Source organism: Erythranthe guttata, chromosome 13 (assembly GCF_056151865.1).
Source record: "Erythranthe guttata isolate IM_541 chromosome 13, IM_541, whole genome shotgun sequence".
Lineage (NCBI taxonomy): Eukaryota > Viridiplantae > Streptophyta > Magnoliopsida > Lamiales > Phrymaceae > Erythranthe > Erythranthe guttata.
The window spans coordinates 387758-409329 of record NC_142545.1 but is presented as its reverse complement, the minus strand read 5'-3'; the positions used below and the strand labels follow the sequence as shown (position 1 = coordinate 409329).

Here is a 21572-nt window from a genome sequence, read left to right as displayed (position 1 = left end):
AGGGCAACATGCAATAAATATCCTCAATGCCGATAAACAATCCATCGGAATTTTGCTATCGGAGCAATATGCAACAAAAGTAATATTTTGAAGGGGGCATTCACTTTTAAGGGAGTGATGTGCAATTTGCCCATAAAATTATAATAAATTACTAATATTGGAATTGTAATATAATAATTTACAAAATAATATTACAATAAAAAAATAATGTTATATCAATGCTACAACAATCCCCTTAAAACCTTTAAATTTGCAAAAAGGGTAAAAAGGAAATGCAGAAAAATTAAGTTTAGGGGTTAAAGTATAAAGTTCTCAATATATCTCTTTATTTTACTAGAAATCATAAAACTTAGGGACCAAATTGAAACTTTTGAAAACTTAAGTGACTTAAATTAGATTTGCATTCCTGCAATCGACCCTACCCCAAATCAGAAACCCCTCCCTTCAATAGTCGGCATCACCGGCCCTAAATCCATTTCCGCCGCCACGAACAACACACTTACACCGCCAGATAAATCCCCGTCACGGTGCGCGAGAGCCGCATATTCCGGCGGATAAATCGCTTCTTTTAGATTTTAGAACACTCCAGCAGCTATATGCCCGAATTTTGTCCCAGTGGCCTCCGTTCCGGTTCCGGCAACCCCGTTCCGGCAGCTATAGCGGCGTTCCGGCGAACCATGAGTATGGGGGAAGTGGTAAATGCTCTTAAACCTGTACTTTACTCGGAAATTACATTGTTGTGAAATTTGTATTTAATCAATTTGATCACTAAATTAAGTGTGAATTCTCTCTAGATCTTGTCTCTCATTATGTATATACAGTATATGTTTCTAATTAGCTAGTCTAATTAGCTAGTTTAGTGGATTAAGAAAAGATTAATTCTGATCTTTAAATTCATCTGTTGATTGATGTACTGAAATTGTTCCTCTATATCAGAATTTTGCGCAAGCTGAGGATGTACGGTTGGAGACTACTCGTGCAAGATGTATTGACTTTTTGCATTTTTTTCCCGCTTTTTATTCAGATATTATACTCGTGATTCCTTAGGATTACTAACGGAACCTTTCGTTTCTTTGCCAGTATCGAATGTCCTTAAAAGGCACGGAGAATTAACCGAAAAACTTTCTAGGTATAAATTATATTTTCCTTTTTGATTCTGCTACTTGAATTTCTATGTAAGTGGATGGTTTTTGTCAACTATAATTTAAGATAGTAGTTCTAAAAGTAGGCGCGCTTTTCGTAGGGATTCCGATAAGACTGTTTTTGAGCGTTTGCAAAGAGAATTTGAAGCTGCACACGCTTCTCAAACACAAGGTATTCTTACGCCCGTTTCTTTTTATTAGATGTTTAAGGGTTTACGCACACAAATTAAGTATATCTTTAAATAGCCTTTGTTTTCTAATACGGTAATAAGTATATCTTTAAATAGCCTTCATTTTGTAATACGGTATTTATTATCTTGTAGAAATATGTTTAGATGGTGAGCAATGGAATGATGGGTTATTAGCTACAGTAAGAGAACGGGTATGGTTTTATTATGTTTTTCAATCTATGGGTTTATTATGCTAAGGTTAATTGTAAATGTTCTTTTTTTTGTTTGTGATGTGAATTTCAAATTGATGATTGTTTTCTGCGTCAGGTTCACATGGAGGCTGAAAGAAAAGCAACGCAAGTGCAAGGCGATGCAGCTGCAATGGCAATTCTTCCTTTTCAGGAAAAAATAACTTACAAAGTTGGAAATAAAGTAAATCACGATTGATGATTAATTGCTCTTTGATTTCATATTCCAAATTCCGACCTATATTCGAAATCTAAAATGATACAGTTGGAGTAATCAATACGTTGAGTTAAAAATAAAATTCCACCTTGCATAGATTTTCTACTCGTATCAATAACTATAAACTATTAACGCATTGAATCACCTACAAGGGAACCCTTGATAAGACGACATACTGTAATGTTGACAGTAGTTTTGGATAATTAGTTGAAGACAGTGATTTGCTTCTTATATATACATATTTTCCATTATCAGATGATCTGTTGTTTGGATGGAGCTAGAATTGGAGTTCAATACGAGACATCATTTGCAGGTAGCCACTGAGTTATTAACATATTTATGCAAATCATATTGTGTGAAATTAAAGGTGTTTAATATTCTTTGCGAATTTACAATTTTAAATTAGCTGACTGGTATGTTTCACAATTCAACCTAATCGCAATGGAGCCAAGTGATGATAGAAATTCACTTATAATGTATTCTCTTAGCTCTGTTGTTTTTCGGTTTAAAAGTTGATATATGTCATAGAATTCTTCAAGCTAGTTTACCCTGTTTGAATGCATAGGAATGTGTTGGCACTCAATTTTCTGATGCTTAGAGTTCTCGTTAGTAGATTCAAAACTTAAATTTTCGGTTATAGCCAATTTGGTTTTACTTATACAATAAAGTAAAAGAACTATTTGTAAATTTAAGGATTGAGCTTTACAGAGAAAAATGACAGTTATTAAATTTTACAGGGGAACCTTGTGAGCTGTTCCATTGTGTTCTAGAAAGCAAGTCGTTTCTTGAGAAAATGACAGTTACTGAGCACACAATCCCTTTTTTCTTGCCGATACGCGAGGTGGAAAATGATTATCTCTCTTCGAATGCAATGGTAAGATTAGCTGCATTAAAATTATGTCATAAATGAATTACGAATCCTTAAAAGTACCTATATTTCTATTTGTCTTAACAGAAGTTCATAGACCACGTGGGAGAATTACTGCAGTCTTATGTTGATCGACGGGAACAGGTATGCTTTTTATTTAAAAAAAAATAATCTTCGAGGCATTCATAAAAGTTGTTCCCTTGCCTTCTTCACCATGTTCTATTGTTTCTTTCCAGGTTCGCCTCATAAAGGAGTTGTACGGAAATCAAATAGGCGAACTTTATTGTAGTCTTCCATATCATATGATTGAATTTGTGATTGCAGATTTTGATTGGTAGGCAAAGCCCTGATTTCAGTGTATATATCAGTTTTATTTTATTTATCACGCAATTCAGGTTATAATTGTTCCTCGACTTAGCTTGCACATTTGTTTCTCTCTCTAATCTTTTGGAACAAATTCACTGCATATTTGTCATCTGTTTCAACTTTCAAGCCTTACGCACGACACAGTAATAATTAATTAATGATTATCCATTTTTCTTGCATTAAATAGATAGGTTGGTTGACTATTTTATTTTAATGCCTTTTTTAAGTGCTTACATTTAATTTTTTTATTTTTATTTTGGTTTTTATTCGTTCGACAGCAAAGTAACAGTGAGCCTTAGATATGCCGATCTCGTCTCTACACTTCCGTCAACAATCAGTGTCCTTGCATGGCCCATGCAGCAACCTAAGAGACTTCGAACCGGTTTATTACCGATCAACAGAAACCTAGGAAATCAACTCATTCCATCTCGTTTAGTACATGCTGAGGATGCACTGCGATCAATGAGTTTACCTGAAGGTATTAATTGCACATGCCTTGTGTATATATGTGCGTGCGCCCACAATTTTATCCATTTACTATTTTTTTTTTCCTTTTTTTTTTCGTTCTTGCAGCTTTTGCAGATATTGTTTTGAGCATGCCTCAAACTCTAAAAGAAATATTCCCAGATCAATCTCCATAGTTCTCATGCTCTTTTGCCGGGTATAGTAAAGGAAAACACTCGAGTAAATAAAATACAAACTATTTTTGAAATTGTAAATCCGACACCAAAGAAACGAGGGGTGAAAAATGAAAGGGAATATTCTCTGAAGACGGAGGATCAATGTTATCTCGGGTTATGGTTCTCTCCTGGCTCGCGCATGACGTGTAATTTTGTGTAGCTTCAAAACAAAAACCGATGCCTGCACAGTGGAACTTTTGCCATATTATCTTAGGTTAGCACGAGGATGTGTCGTCGAAAATGCTTCTGCATTAGTATCATTATTTTTTGAGAGGGCATTCTAGTCTTTGTGTGCTCATGGGATTTGTGGTTTTTTTTTTTTTGGTGAACTTATTATACTACCCTCTGTATTGATGAAGTATGCTTTATTTTCATTTGATCTGATCAGTTACTGTATCTGTTTCTTGGATCTGAAAATTGATATTTTCTGAGAATTTAGGACGAGATTTCTGAATTCTGCTGATTCCGATTCATTTTGGTAATACATACTTCCATTCGATTTTTTAAATGGAGTACGCAATTTGAATCCACAGATATCAAAAACAACTTGCAAGAATTTAAAAGCCAATTTTTTTTTCATCACAGTATTACCGAAGTGATTTCCGCCGTTGGATCTCTAATCATTCACTAAATCGACGTCCTCAAATATTTAGAGTGAAAATGGTGATGATCAGTTCTTCATAGATAATGGAAATTACCATTTTGGTAATATCAATTACACAACAATTTGAAAGAAAATATAATCACATCACCAAATTAACGTCAATATATATATATATATATATATATATATATATATATATATATATATATATATATATATATATATATATATATATATATATATATATATATATATATATATATATATATATATATATGTGACTCGATTTCTTAATGTCAAATGTACTAAACATGCTCTCTTGTAATAATATTCTTCCCTTATAATACATAACAATTTAAATCCGTATAGATACATGGCCTACATATTAGACTCAACATAACTATTAAATATACAATGAAACATGTCGAAGAAGAGTTCATCGAAAAATCCCCTAAATCCCGATTTTCTACGTCAAGTTGATAAGAAAAACATGCAGCAACACAAATCATTTATCAACAGAACCAAACAATCACAAGTGAGTGCAACATACTTTTGAAGAAAAATAGGCTTCTACGAAATTAGGCTCGACAAAAAAAAAAAAAAATTCTCTCAAGGCTGATTATGAGAAGAGCCGTGATCTTGGTGACTATTGAGAGGGAAATTTACCACAGTAATATCGTGTGCGGTGTTCCCTTCCACATCTGATCCCACCTCTCTAACATCAGCTATCCTAGCTTCGGTGGTTTGAATATCACTCCATTCGCTCTCCCTAATAGAATGGAGATCCGATTGTTCGACTGGTGGATGAACTACACTTTCGGAATGTCCAGGTGTCGTTGCCTTTGAGACACTTAGGCATGCTTTATCCACATTCTCTTGTGATGGATCCACGTACTTTGTTAGTGGTGAATCACCACCAATACTAGAACAAGATTCATTCTTTTCGATTTGCTGCCTGCCAAACGAGAATACAAAGAAATTTCAGTAAATTATGAATTACACACTAAGTCAAGAATACTTCAACAGATTATTTACGATAGGAATCTCAGCTAGGTTATTTGTGTCCATCTTCGTTACGAAATTTGTTTCTGTTTTGGGAATAATTATTTCCTTATTAGGACTCTTTTCTAATCTCTTATATAGATAAGAAAGTGGGCTCATTGACTCATTCAATAATGTCCTCACTATCCTGGCTTTTTCCGTAGTATTCTGTTTGGATAATCCTGACCTTTTTTTCTATTCTTAAAGCAATAATTAAAGAACGGGATGTGATAAATGTCGTTTCAGTTTTAATAATACAGTTACGACTTCAAATGTGATCTTGACCATATTTTTAGTCTGAATTCAGCAAAACTTATAACACGGAATTCGTAGTTCTTTGAGTTAGCTTTCTAATCCAACTTGAATCACCAAAATCGGATGTCTCGTGAGAGAGATATGCATGAATCAATTAACATTGCCCATAACACTCATGCTTTGGGTTATCTAATATTCAAAATGTAACTCATTCATTCATAACTTTGTCACCAACATCCAATCTAGCTGATTCAAGTTGGATTAGAAAGCTAACTCAAAGGACTACAATTTCCGTGTTTTGAATTTTGCCAAAATCAAACTAGAAACAGGTCAAAATCACATCAGAAGTCAAAACGGTATTAATAAAATTGAAACGACATTTAACATTTCAGTTAAAAAACTTAGGCAAAACAAAAACCGGGAAAGGAGGCAGGCAAAAAATTCCACGAGCAAACTACCTACATAGAGCAAGTTAAATTTATCAAAGATGTTGATATTAACCTTTTGAGCTGATCCTGTAGTACATTTACATATGCAAGTAGTTCTTGTTTGTCAGTGGCAGAAGCTGACTCTTTCTCCATTGCTTCCTTTATTCTAGCTTCAGCACCAGCCTCTGCAACCCTAACCTTCTCTTCTGCTCGAACAACTGCTCCTTCCAATATCACACCACGTTCTCTAGCTTTAGCAAGCTCCGAACGCCACATATGTGCTTCCTGAACGGCCGAGTCCCTTTGTTTCGTAAGCTGTTCTTTCTCTCTGCTCAGATTCTGAACTTTTTCTTCCAATTCTCTCATCTATTATATAAATAAATTCCAGTGTTAATTAAGTAAAAATTGACTGCATCTCAAAATGAAACTTTAGAGGCTACGAGAATCTAGAAATTGCCTTCAGTTTAGATGACTCCAGTTGTTTTTCTGAATCTCTAATTAGGCGTTCGACCTCTGCAAATGCAATTCGTCGTTGCTCATCCATGGTATGAGCAGCCGATGCTGCTGCTTCAGCGGCTACAGCAGTTTCAGATAGTTTTTCTGCAAGTTCCTTTATAGTGGAATCTCTAGCACGAAGATCCCTTGCTAAATTTTGCAGCTCTTCGTCCTTCACTCTCAGGGTTTCCTTCAATACAGATAAAATAATAATTCACATGAAGTGCTAATTAAATTAACTTTTCTTCCTTGTTCGTTTTAAGTTGTAGGATACCTGCCTTTGCTACTTGATCGTATTTTCCATCGGACATAAGTAATGATAATGTGCAAACTGCTCAGGTACACACACACACACACACACAAGAATGATTTTCTTACCTTCATGATTGATAAATCGTCCATAGGAAAATCAGGAGTCTTATTCAGCATAGCTCCCAAGGCATTCTTCATGGAAATATGCAGTGCAGCTTCAATTTCTTTAGAAGCTTCCAAGGCTGTTGAATTAGCAGCAGCAACAACAGCGGCAACAGTTCCTAACTTTGTAGATCCGTTTCCACTTAAGGTATTTACTGCATCTTTATGAGCCTTCAGAACCAGTTGCGTCGCACTGCATTTTGAAGGGGAAACCAAAATTTGGAAGACCACACACACACTAAAAAAAGAGGGGAGTGTTCGAGAAGAAATTTCAACCTGTTAACGTGAGAGAAACTCGAAGCTTCTAAGTTCTACTATTGGCCCATATTTACAATAAAATTCAAAAGCAGCTAAAAATGTGTCTTAACTAGTATGTTCCCACAGTTACCACTGAAATAAATTGCAAAGTAAGTTGCAAAAAGCATATAACATGGGTGATAAAGTTGAACACTTACTGCAGAGTAGATACCCAAGCTCGAGTAGCAGCAGGAGTTTCCGCACAGAGGAAATAATCCTTTTTCTGTGGTGTCCCAATATCTAAGAACCAGGTTAAGAATCCAAAAGGATAAGTGGTATCAAGTTTCATCATATAAGAATGAAAAGGAATAAGTTAAAACTTTATTCAATTTCCAAATTCCAGCTTCTCACAGCCTTAGACACGCATTGTATTTTTTCTATCTTCCAAAGATATAAGAAACATAAAAAGCCCAGATGTAATTTGAAGTATCAACGTGGATACAAAAGCAACAGCCATCATACTTTGGTAGTCCCCTGAATCAAGACAAAGAAGCAAATGTAAGTATGATGACAAATCTATCATGAAAATGAATCTGCTCAAAATATGAATAACATAATTCCTTATACAGCACAGTATAAACGAAATAAAAATACGAATCTCACTGGAAGTTCACAGGAGAAAGAGTTATAGTGCTGTTTGCATCAAATGCCATGGTTCCTTTCACTGTTGGCTCATTTCTCTTGACCCTATAGATGCAAATCAATAAACACTTCTTTAAAAGGCTTCGTTAACCAAGAAGAAACAGTGCTGACAGAGAAAGGGTCATATTCAGCTTCTTACTTGTATTCCATCTTCCCAGTGGTCGGGTCTAAAATCACCCACCTCTCGTTCCACTTCCTCAGCTGTTAACAAGAATAAAGTAAGAAACACACACATTTTAATTATCTCTCTCTTGCTGCCCTACATCGTGTTCTCCCTCTATATATTATGACCACCCCATGCTTCCAAACAATCGACTACCTAGTGCCCGAGAAAGCAACATTAACTGAAAATCAATATTCATCGCCTAGGCTTTTCATTTTTAACTTCTCTTCTAACTGAATCCAAAACCATCAAGAAATAGGACATTACAATATCAGTTTGTATATAAACATTCGATGTTTTCTCTGCGTCAATCAATAGACATTTCCAGTAAACACGATTTCTAAATTTACCAGTTATCACAAAATGAATTGCATATATGCATGTAGCTCTATCAGAAATTCATCCATGTTTATCCCAAGTTTTCCAGTTTTTTTCCAAAACTCCCACCCGACCACAATCTTTGATTCAATCTAAATCGATGTACTTCTATCACATGTCAGCTAAAAACTAAATAGAGCTTTCAGCACCCCAAGTTGTGTACATGATAAGCCGACGAAAGCTACAAGCCAAACTCTAACATGGCACATAATAAATATAGAAGAAAATAACCGAAAATAAAAAAGTCAACCCCCACTGCCATGGTCCACCCACACCATTTCTGCCTCACTGATCGAAAATAATCAGTCAATTAGCAAAATTACATTGAAAAAAAACAATGGAAGCTCAAACCCCATATCTAAGTGATTTCGAATTTCACAAAAAAAAAAAAATCCAGAAAAAATATAATAAATAAATGCAGCCGTATGCAACAGAACTACAGAAGCAGTGAAACTGAAAAAATAAGATAAATTACCGTTTCAGATCGCTTGAGGAGTGGTCCTTGAAGAAGATTTCTGCCGGAGCTCGACGCCAGCTGTCTTTTGATCTTATCCAAGCTCATCTTCGTATCCGCATCTCCCTGCACAATTTTTTCGAAACCCAAATATTTTGACCGGAAAATCAAAATTACGTGCACGAATTAATAAATAACAAAACAAAATTTACGAGTGGAGCTCCATTGGAGGCCATGGTGGAATCTGATCGAAACTATTGATCGGAAATCTTCGATTGCGTGTTTTTTCTGTGTGAAATTTAGTGAGGGTTTTGGGGAAAGCAGATAGAGAACGATGATCTGCTGTTTCGGTTGTTGGACCTGTTCGGTGGGTTTTTACTTCTCTTTCTTAATTTTATTTTTTGCTATTTTCTCTTCTTTTCTTACAACTTCTTTTTATTTCAATTTAATTTATTAGTGGAATTTATTTATTGGATAAATTACGGCCAGCGCTGAAGTAAGATCAAATTACGAAAAAATATTTCTATGTTTGGGTAATTACACCACCCTTCAGCTATGATTCTTCTTACATGTTCATTCTTACGGTGTCAAATTAAGTGGAATCTTCTAGATTATGATGAATATTTTTCAGCTTGTACCCGTTTTACCCATTCGAGCTTCATATTTTGAAACATGATGATCATAAGATGTGTCTCTTGTCTTGTAAATATCAGATTGTGGTGTATCAGAAACTGCATTTTTGCGCAAAATGAGTACAAAGTAGAGAACATTCCACATAATTTAAAAGATTATGCTGAATTTGAGACCATAATAATGGACGTGTAAGAAGATTCATAGTTAATGAAGATGATTTTAATTACCAAAACAAGAAAAGATTTTCCGTAATTTAACCTTACTTCACCCAATAACATTGGGGTTGACATTTTGGACTCCATCAAATTACTAGCCATATTGTATCAAATATTGTCTTTCCAACTATACCCTTCACTACACACTCCATTATTCTAGATTACGTGGAAAATTTTCTAACTTCTACTATAAATCTTCTTACACATTCACCCTCGTAGTGTTAAGTTTAGAGGAATATTCTAGATTATGTGGAAAATTTACCAATTTGTACATATTTTATCACATTCGAGCTCTACATTTTAAAACAAGATGATCATAAGATGTGTCTCTTGACTTGTAAATATCAGACTGTGGCGCATCATAAACTGCATTTTTTTTTTCACAAAAACGAGTACAAACTAGAGACCATTCCACAAAATTTAGATGATTATGTTGAATTTGTCAACATAAAGGTAGATGTGTGAGAAGATTAATAGATGTAGTTATCTAAACAAGAAGAGTTTTTTCGTAATTTGACCGTAACTCAGGGGTGGTTGTAATTTACCCTTATATATTAAAGTAAAATGTTGTTAGAAAATCTCATTTAATACCAAATTTAGGTGGTGTTTGCAAATGCTTATTTAAAAGCAGAAGTTAGTGATTGTGAGTGAAGTAAGTTTTAAGTACTTATTTCTAAAAGTTGGGGGTGTTTGCAAAATATTCTGGAAAATGAACTTAAATATAAAAAGCAGGGCTATGAGTGCTTTTCAAAAAATAGCTTAAAACATATTATTTTAAGAGAAGTAAAAACAAAAGTTAATTTTGCAAACACTTGAAAACAGATTATGAGCAAAAAAAAGCTCATAATCACTTACAAAAAGCGTTTGCAAACACCACCTTAATATTTATAGTACTAAGTACTAAAACGTTCCGGCGTTGGTGGAATCCCGACGGTTCGACGGTGGACTTATGTCAATTGAAACTCTCTGGGGTACTTTTGGAATATGAATTTATCGGGAGCTTTCCAAAATGAAAAAAATTGCATGGAGGCCAGAAAATATATGGACTAAAGTTGAATTAACTGAAGATGGAGGGGCAGAAAATACAATTATTTATCCACTTTAAATGCCTCAAATTTCATAAAATCACAAAAACAGTCCCCATTCAAAAACCCTAGATACAATACAACCCTCCCGCCCATTCCCAATCCGTTTTCCCCTCCGGCAATGGCCACCGTTTCCAAGCCGCCGGCGAGCTTCGCCATCACACCCCACAAGCTCTCCATCTGCATTTTGGTTCAAGTGTACGCGCCGCCTTCTCAAATCTCCGTTCCGTTTCCTTTCTCATCCGTTTCCCAGCACAACAGCCTCGGCATTTTCCTGATATCACTCACAAAGGTTTGAATCTCAGCTAATAATTTTGATATTTATCGTCTTATCTTCATCCGGAAATGGGCAATTCAGGTAATTTTATTTGTTTTTGAATTGTTTAGGCATGTGATGGCATTTTTGAGCCGACTGTAGATGAACTGATTGATCAGTTGAGGGAGATTGGTGGCTTGCTCAATCACTGGTTGAGTGATCACTTAACTCGGAGGCTTTCATCGTTGTCATCACCGGATGACTTGTTTAATTTCTTTGCTGATTTGCGAGGTAAATGTCTTTTCTTATTATCTTGAAAGCATTATGAATCTAATTACCTGTTTTTATTTGGAATGGGATTATGAATTTGATGTGTTATTATTTTTGTTGCAAAATTTAAGGCTAATCGTTGCCAAAATGATGGTTAGCAGTAATATGTTGGTGTACTTGATTGGTTCTTCAAATGGTTATAATTTGATTCCTGGCGTTGTGATTTTCGTTTGCTACTGTTGCTTTAGAATATTTAAGAAAGTGTTTCTGATTTAGTGTCTATGATCAGGGATTTTAGGGGGCTCTGACTCTAATGTTATGGACGATGATCAAATTATGTTGGATCCTAACAGTAATATTGGCATCTTTATAAGGCGTTGCTTGCTTGCCTTCAATCAAATGTCATTCGAGGTAATTATATTCAACATTTTGTCTCCATTTGAACATGCTGATATTCGAGGTAATTATTCTGGGGAAACGCCTCCCATACAGTCTCCTCAAACTCACAATCATATCAACCTCACAAATCAACAAGGTCAAATGTGCAGCTTCTCTTAGAGCATGTAGATGCCACACCGTCCTTCTATTATGTTTTTGGATGTATTTGTATATAAGGGCATGAGAGTAGCTTATACATCATAAGACATACAGTTATACGCTTCACATTTTGCGTCATTAGTTATTATGCTTATCAGTTTTTCGTAAACAGTTTGGTAGTTACCAGCCATATATATGTCTTGCTACAGTACATGAGAACATATTGTGACCAAAACAGGTCATTTTTCAAAGTTTCCATTATGATACGTTGATATTAAGCTGTTATTCGTTGTTTTCCATTTGTATGGTACTATATCTGATAAGTGGATGAAACAGTGCAAAATTCCTGAAAGTATATGGTCAAGAAATTTATGTTGGTGAGGGAGTACTTCCTGTAATACCAACCATTATGTGTACAGTTTACTAAAGTCAGACCTTCTACGATTGATACTTCGGGAAATACATATCTCAAAACTATTTTCTCTTTGCAGGGTATCTGCCACCTTTTAACAAATATAGGGTCATATTGTAAGGAATCCCTCTCAGGGTACCCTCCGTATGAGTATTCCTCTAATGATCCAAATGTTCCATCAGAGTTTGAGAATATGGATATGGAAAATTTTAATTACGAGAAAGATAGTGAAGATTTTGAGGAAAGTAGCATGGAAGTCGGAAGAATTCCTTACCGTGGGCATGCATCCAAAGTTTTTTCTGAATTAGATGAAGGTATATTACTCTATTATATAATATTTTCATGTGTGCAAGATCGAAGTTCTTTGACTCGTATGAAGGATTTACCATGACCTGTTAAATGTTATACTTTTGTTTTACTCGGGTTAGAAATTTCTCCCATCTTTGTAAAATTGATAAAGTGTTAAATGAATAACTTTTTAACGAATTTTTTTGTGGCCAACCTGGAAGTCTGGGCAACAGATGCTTTTCTTTTTTCTTCTACAATCCTTCTTTGCTTCAAAAGACTATATAGTGGCAGAAGGATATCTCACATCTACAATGCGCTTGAATTTCCATCTGGTTTATGAAACTGTAGTCTTGACGGAGCTCATACATATAAATTATATAAATGTTAACATTTTGTTATTATTCTCTCTTTTCATGAAAAGAAGCTTTCAGCAGGGATATACTCACTCAATATGTATTCTCTTCTTTCTGTCAGTTCTACTTTTACCTTTTATTCCAATTCCAGATATATGATTTTATAACAAACAAGGGCTAACTGTTGATAAATGATAATGTATCTTGTCTCATTTACTTAGACAGTTCTATGGGTTTTCTTACTATCTAGAGTAACTGACGCTTAGTGTTTGAGGTTTTAGCATCAGCACAATGTTATGGCTATTTGAGTAACTGATCCTGTGATTCCAATACTACTTATTTTTTACGCTTACTAGTTCAAGATACGATCGTTTGATATTTTCATTTTAATGGACATAGATACTAATATGTCTTCGAGCTCAAGGCTAGGACATATTGATAGGAATGCAGAAGTCACTTCTTGTGCGTTCTCTTCCAGTGATATATCGAGGAGTAGCGACTCCAGTAATGGGACTTTCCTACATACAAATTGGCAGGTACAAGGCTACCTATCAGAGCAAGCAGATGCTATTGAGAAGTGAGTGATTTTTCATCTCATTTTCTATGGATTAAAATGAAATCTTCAATTATGGTTATTAAACTCGATAAAATCTATTTCTGCGATTTCATTTCACAGTCACTGGTTTCAATAGTTTTCTTTCTGTGGCAGGCGTGGAAGCTCCTTCCCGCACAATGCTTTTGAGTCTATGCTAAAAAATCTTCAACAATTGGCACCCGAATTACATCGGGTGAGTTGCTTATGGGTCTAATACTAACTTGTTTATTATTTGAATAAAAAATATATTTAGCTGGACTTTTGACAACATTTTTGTCTCCATCTCCAATTGCAGGTTCACTACTTAAATTATTTGAATAGCCTTCACCACGATGACTATCCGAGTGCATTGGAGAACCTTCACCGTTATTTTGATTATAGGTATGCATTGATGCATGTAGCTTTCATCTTGTTAATTTGCAACCATGAAAATTTGATAATTATATTTCAGGAGAAGAGAAAAGCCTATAGGCTCAATCAAACGTAAAGGGAATTTATGAGGAAGCAATTAATGGATGAGAAATGCATTATTTTGTTTGGCTTAGGTCTAGTGAGAGGGAAAATGTAACTGGATCAATCCAAATAAGAGCATTTCTTGAGGGGACAAGAAAATGTAGTTGATACATCAACCATAGAATAATTTTCCTAATTGTGCTGATTTTTCTTTTTTAGATCACAATGAAATAATCTAATGTTGTTAACTGTTAACCTAAGTTCCAGATAGAGTATATAGGTTGATATTTCCACAGTGACCACAAGTACAGGGAAAGACGTATAATGGACACTAGGTATATTTGCATCCTATGTGGTATTCATGATGCAATTTAGAATGAAATAAATATTTTTTCTCATTCTTAAACTTTGTTAGTATTTGAAACTCATATAGTACCATATTAAATTATGGTCCCTTTTGTACCTATTGTTAAGCTCACATCGATACTACATAAAAAACTTGAATGCTTTATGTTATCGAACACCACTTTAGGTAGCTGATGATATCATACATCTAATGTTCAGCAAAATTTATGGGTCCTCTTTAGTTTCTCATTCTAATGTTTTATCTATACCAGATGTCTGAGAATCATCAATATAAAAAAATTCTGTAAATTTTGTCCTTTTGGTGCTGGATTTGTGTCAATGTAGCAAATACTGTTCAATGATTTACATTCTTATAGTAGTAGGTAACATATTTTTGCTGAAGAGTGTGAATTTAATCGGATAAACTATAATGTTATCATCACCGCCTTTTCATATGGTAAAGTCTTCGTTGTCATGTATGACATTGAGACGAAGTTCACATATGAACATTTACTATTTGGTAACTCATCGTTTTGGAGTTGAATATTGGTATTCTCCCTATCCTTTTGACGATATCTTTTGGAAATCACCTTATATGGGTACTATTCATGATAAAGTGCAGGAACTGAAGGAATCGAAAGTGGACCCCCTGCATCTGGATCCAGTAGCTTTGGGAGATATGAAATTGCTTTGTTATGTTTAGGAATGATGCATTTTCATTTGGGGCACCCGAAGCAAGCTTTGGAAGTAAGCATATTGAGTTCAATCACCTCCACTCTGCTCATCTTCTGGTGTTTTCTCTTTCTTGTTGCCAACTGTTTTGGTTTGTCGGGAGTGTCGCATGTTGCAAATGATATTTTAAGGATCTATCCTTCTGATGGTGACAAAATGACTAATCCTTCTCTTCACATGTTCAGGTTTTAACTGAAGCAGTTCGAGTTTCTCAGCAGGTGCATATTCATATTTCAAAGTCTATTTTATTTATTCTCACATTTTTCTTTTGATGAACTGGAGTAGGTTATGCACTTTCCTATATTCTTAGTAAGTGGGTGTTTTTATCCATCTCCAGCCAACTGTTCTATTGTTTTAAAACGGAGAAGTAACATGATGAGCAAATCAAATGAACGGTGACACAGTTTGGTAACGTTTGTCTACCAAATAGATGTTACCAAACTTATATTTTTGTTTGGAATTTAACCTAAACGATAACTGGAACCAGTGTTAGTAAAAGACCAAACCTTCGCCAAATGATTAACTTTGATTCAAATATGCATAAGTTCTGTCATGATTGTTCTTGAAAATTTTGTTTTCAGTCTTTATATTTTTATAGGCTTAGATTGTCACCGTTAGGTTCCGCTTCAGTTGTCTCTTCCCTTTTGAGCATTAATTTAATATATTTAAATATTCATTATTACCTTAACATAAATTCCTAATTTATTTTAGCTTATGAAAGCATTCTTCTGATTTTCTGGTTTTTTCTAAAATGTGCAGTACAGTGATGACACATGCCTCGCATATACACTGGCGGCAATTTCTAATCTCTTGTCTGAAGTTGGAATATCAAAGACATCTGGAATTATTGGATCATCATACTGGCCTGTTGCTGGTATGGGCACTTCATTATCTGTACAACAACAGTTATTTGTGCTGCTACGGAGATCCTTAAAGAGGGCTGAAGGTCTAAAGTTGAAACGACTGGTGGCATCTATTCATCTTGAAATTGCTAAATATGAAATTACGGTGAGAATGTTTTTCATTTGTTGTTGTATAGGCTGTATTGCAAAAAAAAGTTCGGTATGTTTTTACTTGGTGTTTTAAATTTGATTGGATATTGGATAAATCCAAAGAAACTATTATAGCCTGGGGTTCATCATTCATGTAATAAGAATCAAAGGGCATTCTCTTTTCTTCATGACTCCACTCATTTATTGAGGTTGCATTTTGTATTTGCAGCATGTTCAAAGACCACTACTTTCATTTGGCCCAAAGGCTTCAATGAAGCTTAGAACAAGCCCTGCCAATGTTTACAAGGTTCTATGCTTCAACCGATTCATGCTTAGTAAAACTCTTCAGTGGATTTTTTTTTAAATACAAGAATAAGGTGCCTTTTTTATATCGTCTTCATGTTTGCTGCAGGAGTTATGGTTGAGTTCTCGTCTAATTAATGAGTTTGGTGATGAAAGTTCTGTCATGACTGTTGATGGTGCTTTCTGCGCATCATGGCTGAATAGTTTGAAGAAGCCAACAGGCTCATTAATTTTCACCCAAGAAAATGAAACCAGGAGCAATGACGCATTCCAGTTTTCTGCACAGCCAAGTTCAATTCCCGGATCAGTGTTACAGTTATTAGGGTCTTCTTATTTGGTTCGTGCTAGTTCTTGGGAGATGTATGGCAGGTGATCTATTGGATTCCCTACATATCATCAGTATTTCAAGTTAGAGATAATTTTGCATTTCCTTTGATCAATGGCATGCATGTTCATTCATGTATCTTTGTACCCTGTATGTGTATGTGATTTGCATAGTTTCAAGTATGCTAATACGCGTAATATTTAAATTATGCCGAGTCTTCATTTCCTACCGGGCCTTGTATTTAAATTATCCTTTTCACAATGGGCATTAAAGATCTCTTCTTTTCAAGTATGATCTATCTGTTACAATTTCTTGCAGAAATGTGAACAGTGACTTGATTCCCAAGTTTGTTTTTTCTACTTTATTGTGTTTTTAGCGTTGTAACAATGTTAAATTAGTGAATAATGCTGAATTTTAGAGATTTATGTACAATTTTTAGTGTCTCTGTTATATAAAGTTATCTACAGTATATCGTTACCATCCTATCGTTCTGTAACAAAGCGGTAATGACCATGCAGTGTCATTTCTCCATTTCTATGTGGATTCTCTCTTTTTATGCGATATCTTCAATTTTCTATTGCGATTTTCTCATATTTCTCCATCTCTTTGATCCAGTGCTCCTCTAGCTCGAATGAATGCGCTGGTTTATTCAACATGCTTTGCAGATTCGTCAAGGTAATTGCGACAACTGCCGGGCTCTATTAGCTGCTGCTGCTATTTAATGCCTTTTTTCAACTGCTGCTCATATATCTACTAATTACTGTCACACCATAAAAAAGACTATCATCTTGTTTTTTTGCAGTTTATCTGATGCTGCATTAGCATACTCCAAGCTCATCCAACATATGGCTGTCTATAAAGGATACAAAGGTTGGATAATTTGAATATTTTGATTAGATCTATTTTTCTTTTCTGATGCCAATGAGGTGCACTGGTGTTATTGCTAGAATTACCACTTTTAGCTGTTTTGTCAAGGTTTAGTTTAATGTTTTAGTTTTATTATAATTGCCATAATCTCTTAATTATTGGTTTATTTAAATGGAAGAACCAACTTTGCTGTTCTCTAATATCCTGAAAAAATATCATTTCTACAATTAGCTTGTTGGTTGTTTCTCTATCTCCCGGAAAGATTATTTACCTGACAAAAAGGCAAGGTTACTATTTAACGCAAAGCAATGATGAAAATGGAAGTGTGGTTTACATAAAGAAAAATAGCTGTCTGCGAATTGTATTGCATAACTAATCAAAGCTCCAGAAAAATAGTTGGTGTTTGAGTTTTTTTTTTTTTTTTTTTTTTTTTTTTTTGCGTCTGATCATTTCTTCTTTTCATTAGGATGCCTTCGTGCTAATTTCTGATATGATTTTGTTGCAACCCCATCTCCACCCCCCCCCCCCCCCCCCCACCCCCACCCCAACGACAAAATATTACAATTGAGAGAGATTATCTTATCTCCCATCACGTGTTATTTTCCCAGTAAAACATGTGTACAAGCTTTCATGTACAGCTGTCGCTTCCTGTTGCTTATTCCATTCTATCTGTGTGTATCTGCAGATGCTTTTGCTGCACTGAAAATAGCAGAAGAGAAGTTCATGTGTGTTTCAAAGTCCAGAATCCTGATACTGAAACTGCAGTTGCTGCATGACTGTGCTTTACATAGGTATAGTATAGTACGTTTAATATTAATTATCCAATGACTACATTACCACATAAAGATAGTTCACTGTTTACTTGGTTCTTGACTTCTCCTTCAGGGGACACTTAAAACTAGCTCAGCAATTCTGTAACGAGCTTGGGGTTTTGGCGTCTTCTGTAACTGGTGTTGACATGGAGCTAAAGACAGAAGCTAGTCTCCGTAATGCTCGAACATTACTTGCTGCAAACCAGTATACACAGGTTTAGTATTTTTTTTTTCTTATTTTTATGCTTTATAAAATACAGTAGGAATCTCGAATGTGGTACTTGTTTTAGGCTTTTTGACGGTGCTTCATATTATGATACTACTGAATGATAAATATCCTAATAAACTCGAAGACATTCAGATACCAGGAAAAACCGAGGCAAAATCTTAGTACAAGTGACCCCATTTACAAAAAAATCCTAGTCCAAACCAAATCCTTCAAGATCGAGTGCAAAATCCTTAAATTAAACAAAACTTACACTTTTATCATAATTGGTCTAGGATTGAGTTTGTTTTAGACAGGGTATTGGAGTTGGACGAATATTATGCTGCTGCATTTCCCCTTTGTCCATGTACAATTTTAGATTCCCAAAAGAAAATAAAATGATAAATGCAAATATTTTGTTAATTCGTGCATTCCTTTTGATTTGTTTGCAGTTTTCTTTCACAAAAATTTAATGTGTCATTCACGAAATAACATAAGCAGACCTGCATATCAGATTCCCTATTTTTTTTTTTATTTGTCTCTTATGTGAGTCGTTCTTGCAGGCAGCAGCTGTTGCACACTCTCTGTTCTGCACTTGTTACAAGTTTAATATGCAAGTTAAAAATGCTACTGTTCTTCTGTTGCTTGCTGAGATACACAAGGTATATACGATTTGGCGGTACTGTAACCCTTTAACAACTTTCTTCTCGCTATGATAATTTCATCGACCATTTCATTTTCACTAACAAGTTATTATATGTTATGTAGCCAAATTAAACAGGTTATATGCATCAAACACTTTTTCTCTGGACAGCATTTGGTTTTTCGACCATCTCGAGTCATTTTCTTTTGCTGAAATTCATTTTGTTTTATTTTTTGTCCGTTTCAGAGGTCAGGCAACGCTGTTTCAGGAATTCCTTACGCTTTGGCTAGCCTTTCTTTTTGTCAGTCATTTAACTTGGATCTTCTCAAAGCCTCTGCAACACTAATATTGGCTGAGTTATGGCTCTCTCTTGGATCAAATCATGCGAAAAAGGCTTTGGCCCTTTTACATAGTTCGTTTCCTATGCTTCTCGGTCATGGTGGTTTGGAGCTTCGTTCTCGAGCATTTATTACAGAAGCAAAATGCTATTTAGCAGACCCAACCTTTTCAGGTATTCGAAAACCAGGATGATTTGCGATTCCTTCTTCATGTGGGTTAGGTTATGTCAGTCTGAAAGAAATTGAATTGAAATACTTTGTAGTCTATCAATTAAAAGGGTAGTTAGAAATCAGACGCAAAAGAAATTGCAATAGCCGTTCTTCTTTTCTGCTTTCCTTAGGTTCTTAACACGTTTTTTTTTTCTCCAATAGTTTCAGACAATCCAGAGATGGTGCTGGAACCTTTAAGACAAGCTTCAGAAGAACTTCAGCTCTTGGAGGTTGGTTACTAGTTACTAGAAGACAATTTTATTTTTAACAAAAATAAAAATAAAAAACTAAGATCTTTTATTCACTGGCAACATCTCTGTCTTGATACGAAAGATTGAGATTCCAAAATAATCTATATTATAAGATTGACGTATTGCTTGTGCTACAGTGTCATGAATTAGCATCGGAAGCTTTCTACCTGATGGCCATTGTTTACGACAAGCTGGGGCAATTGGATGAGAGGGAAGAAGCTGCTTATTCTTTTAAGAAGCATATTACGGCATACGAGAATCCACAAGATACGGGTGATTCTTTCTTCAATATTTTGTCAAGTAAGTCCTAATAATCTTCAGATAAATACGTACAAAATATCGAGTTTGTAGTAACGGCATTATTTATAGGCGCTGTGGTGTCTGCATTGCATGTAATTATCATGTCGTATGAAGTTTTTTGTATTGTTTCTTCTTTGTGAACTATATATATAAATATGGACTAGCAGATAAGTTTGGTTTCTCTGATATGATAGAAATCACGTAATTCATGGTGTTTTACACTAAAGAACCGTGAATATCTGTGTGCATTTATCTGGGCTATAATTTCATGCATGTTTATTATTAGAATTAGGTTTGGCGTACACATGTGACTTCTTTTAAGTTTTATTTATTTGGTGGTGGAACTTTGATTTGTGTGGTAGTTGGTATAAATCTAAAAATCATTACATGATAAATATATATATGTAAATTACGGGTCACCCATGAGGTAAGGTCAAATTACGAAAAAACACCTCTTGTTGGGTAATTACAAACACACCCATCAACTATGAATCTTCTTACACGTTCGACCTTTATGGTGTCAAATTCAACGTAATTTCTTAGATCCCGTGGAATGTTCTAGTTTGTATTTGTTTTGTGCAAAAATGTAGTTTATGATGCACCACCATCTGATATTTACAAGCCAAGAGACACATTTTATAATCATTTTGTTTCAAAATGTGGAGCTCGAATTGGGGTAAAATGGATACAAACGGGAGAATATTCCACATAATCTAGAAAATTCCACTAAATTTGGTACTGTAACGGTTGATTAACTATTACGTATATGGTCCGGAACTAGTACCGTGTTTGGTTTGGTGACAAGATATATACAACTAATTAGATTGTGACATTTCTTCATGCTGCTTTTCTCCCTTTCTATTATTTTCTTATTATCTACATATCCAATATATCGTACTATGTGTTACATGACTTGTACCTTTAATTATTTATTACCCTTTTCTGTTTTCTTTTTCTTCCTAAAATCCATGTCGAAATTGATTTCTAATTGATCATATATATCCACAAGTTACATGATGTGTGTACAACACATCCTATATATATCCAAGAACTTTGTCATATGTACTAAGGACTCTTTTGGTTGATTTGATTAGCTTTAAAATATTATTAATCACCTCTAAATTAAGTAAAAAAAAAAGATTTTTAATGTAGTTAAAATATTATATTTACTATAAGAACAACAAAGCAAAGCTCGTTGTATATATTTTATCGTTAAAGAAATAAAGTATAAACCAATTTAAATTGACAAGTTTAGAAAATAAAAACAAGGTTCCTTATGGTTAAACATAA

The 21572-nt window shown here is 34.7% G+C and overlaps 3 protein-coding genes across 3 annotated transcripts; 2 read left to right on the top strand and 1 right to left on the bottom strand.

Moving 5' to 3' along the window:
- The first annotated feature begins 361 nt into the window (after nucleotides 1-361).
- On the top strand, nucleotides 362-4087 carry LOC105951938 (centromere protein O). Its single transcript, XM_012975421.2, has 12 exons — nucleotides 362-695; nucleotides 937-985; nucleotides 1081-1129; nucleotides 1244-1314; nucleotides 1466-1524; nucleotides 1640-1744; nucleotides 2033-2090; nucleotides 2515-2651; nucleotides 2733-2789; nucleotides 2882-2979; nucleotides 3290-3489; nucleotides 3585-4087. Exons 1-12 carry the CDS (start codon nucleotides 597-599, stop codon nucleotides 3650-3652), a joined length of 1050 nt encoding a protein of 349 aa, XP_012830875.1. The 5' UTR covers nucleotides 362-596; the 3' UTR covers nucleotides 3653-4087.
- A 527-nt stretch (nucleotides 4088-4614) lies between these two features.
- On the bottom strand, nucleotides 4615-9331 carry SWAP70 (Pleckstrin homology (PH) domain-containing protein). Its single transcript, XM_012975420.2, has 10 exons — nucleotides 9075-9331; nucleotides 8884-8988; nucleotides 8007-8068; nucleotides 7829-7912; nucleotides 7668-7699; nucleotides 7384-7465; nucleotides 6893-7121; nucleotides 6477-6704; nucleotides 6093-6385; nucleotides 4615-5250 (listed from the first exon to the last, which is right to left on the bottom strand). Exons 1-10 carry the CDS (start codon nucleotides 9096-9098, stop codon nucleotides 4905-4907), a joined length of 1485 nt encoding a protein of 494 aa, XP_012830874.1. The 5' UTR covers nucleotides 9099-9331; the 3' UTR covers nucleotides 4615-4904.
- A 1485-nt stretch (nucleotides 9332-10816) lies between these two features.
- Nucleotides 10817-20508, top strand: LOC105951936 (anaphase-promoting complex subunit). Its single transcript, XM_012975419.2, has 20 exons — nucleotides 10817-11087; nucleotides 11183-11342; nucleotides 11611-11732; nucleotides 12350-12584; nucleotides 13311-13488; nucleotides 13621-13699; nucleotides 13802-13887; nucleotides 14922-15051; nucleotides 15222-15254; nucleotides 15796-16044; nucleotides 16258-16335; nucleotides 16441-16700; nucleotides 17272-17331; nucleotides 17459-17526; nucleotides 18209-18314; nucleotides 18409-18550; nucleotides 19104-19202; nucleotides 19430-19694; nucleotides 19894-19961; nucleotides 20120-20508. Exons 1-20 carry the CDS (start codon nucleotides 10917-10919, stop codon nucleotides 20291-20293), a joined length of 2763 nt encoding a protein of 920 aa, XP_012830873.2. The 5' UTR covers nucleotides 10817-10916; the 3' UTR covers nucleotides 20294-20508.
- Nucleotides 20509-21572: the final 1064 nt, after the last annotated feature.

Bases quoted from the DNA above. Each gene is read 5' to 3' on its own strand.
- LOC105951938 (XM_012975421.2), top strand. From the start codon at position 597: ATGCCCGAATTTTGTCCCAGTGGCCTCCGTTCCGGTTCCGGCAACCCC. The intron at 696-936 runs GTAAATGCTCTT...CCTCTATATCAG, and splicing joins CCATGAGTATGGGGGAAGTG to AATTTTGCGCAAGCTGAGGA. The intron at 1,315-1,465 runs GTATTCTTACGC...ATTATCTTGTAG, and splicing joins ACACGCTTCTCAAACACAAG to AAATATGTTTAGATGGTGAG.
- SWAP70 (XM_012975420.2), bottom strand. From the start codon at position 9,098: ATGGCCTCCAATGGAGCTCCACTC. The intron at 7,700-7,828 runs GTGAGATTCGTA...GTCTTGATTCAG, and splicing joins CTTTCTCCTGTGAACTTCCA to GGGACTACCAAAGTATGATG. The intron at 6,705-6,892 runs GTAAGAAAATCA...TCTGTATTGAAG, and splicing joins ACGATTTATCAATCATGAAG to GAAACCCTGAGAGTGAAGGA.
- LOC105951936 (XM_012975419.2), top strand. From the start codon at position 10,917: ATGGCCACCGTTTCCAAGCCGCCGGCGAGCTTCGCCATCACACCCCAC. The intron at 17,332-17,458 runs GTAATTGCGACA...GTTTTTTTGCAG, and splicing joins TGCTTTGCAGATTCGTCAAG to TTTATCTGATGCTGCATTAG. The intron at 18,315-18,408 runs GTATAGTATAGT...CTTCTCCTTCAG, and splicing joins CATGACTGTGCTTTACATAG to GGGACACTTAAAACTAGCTC.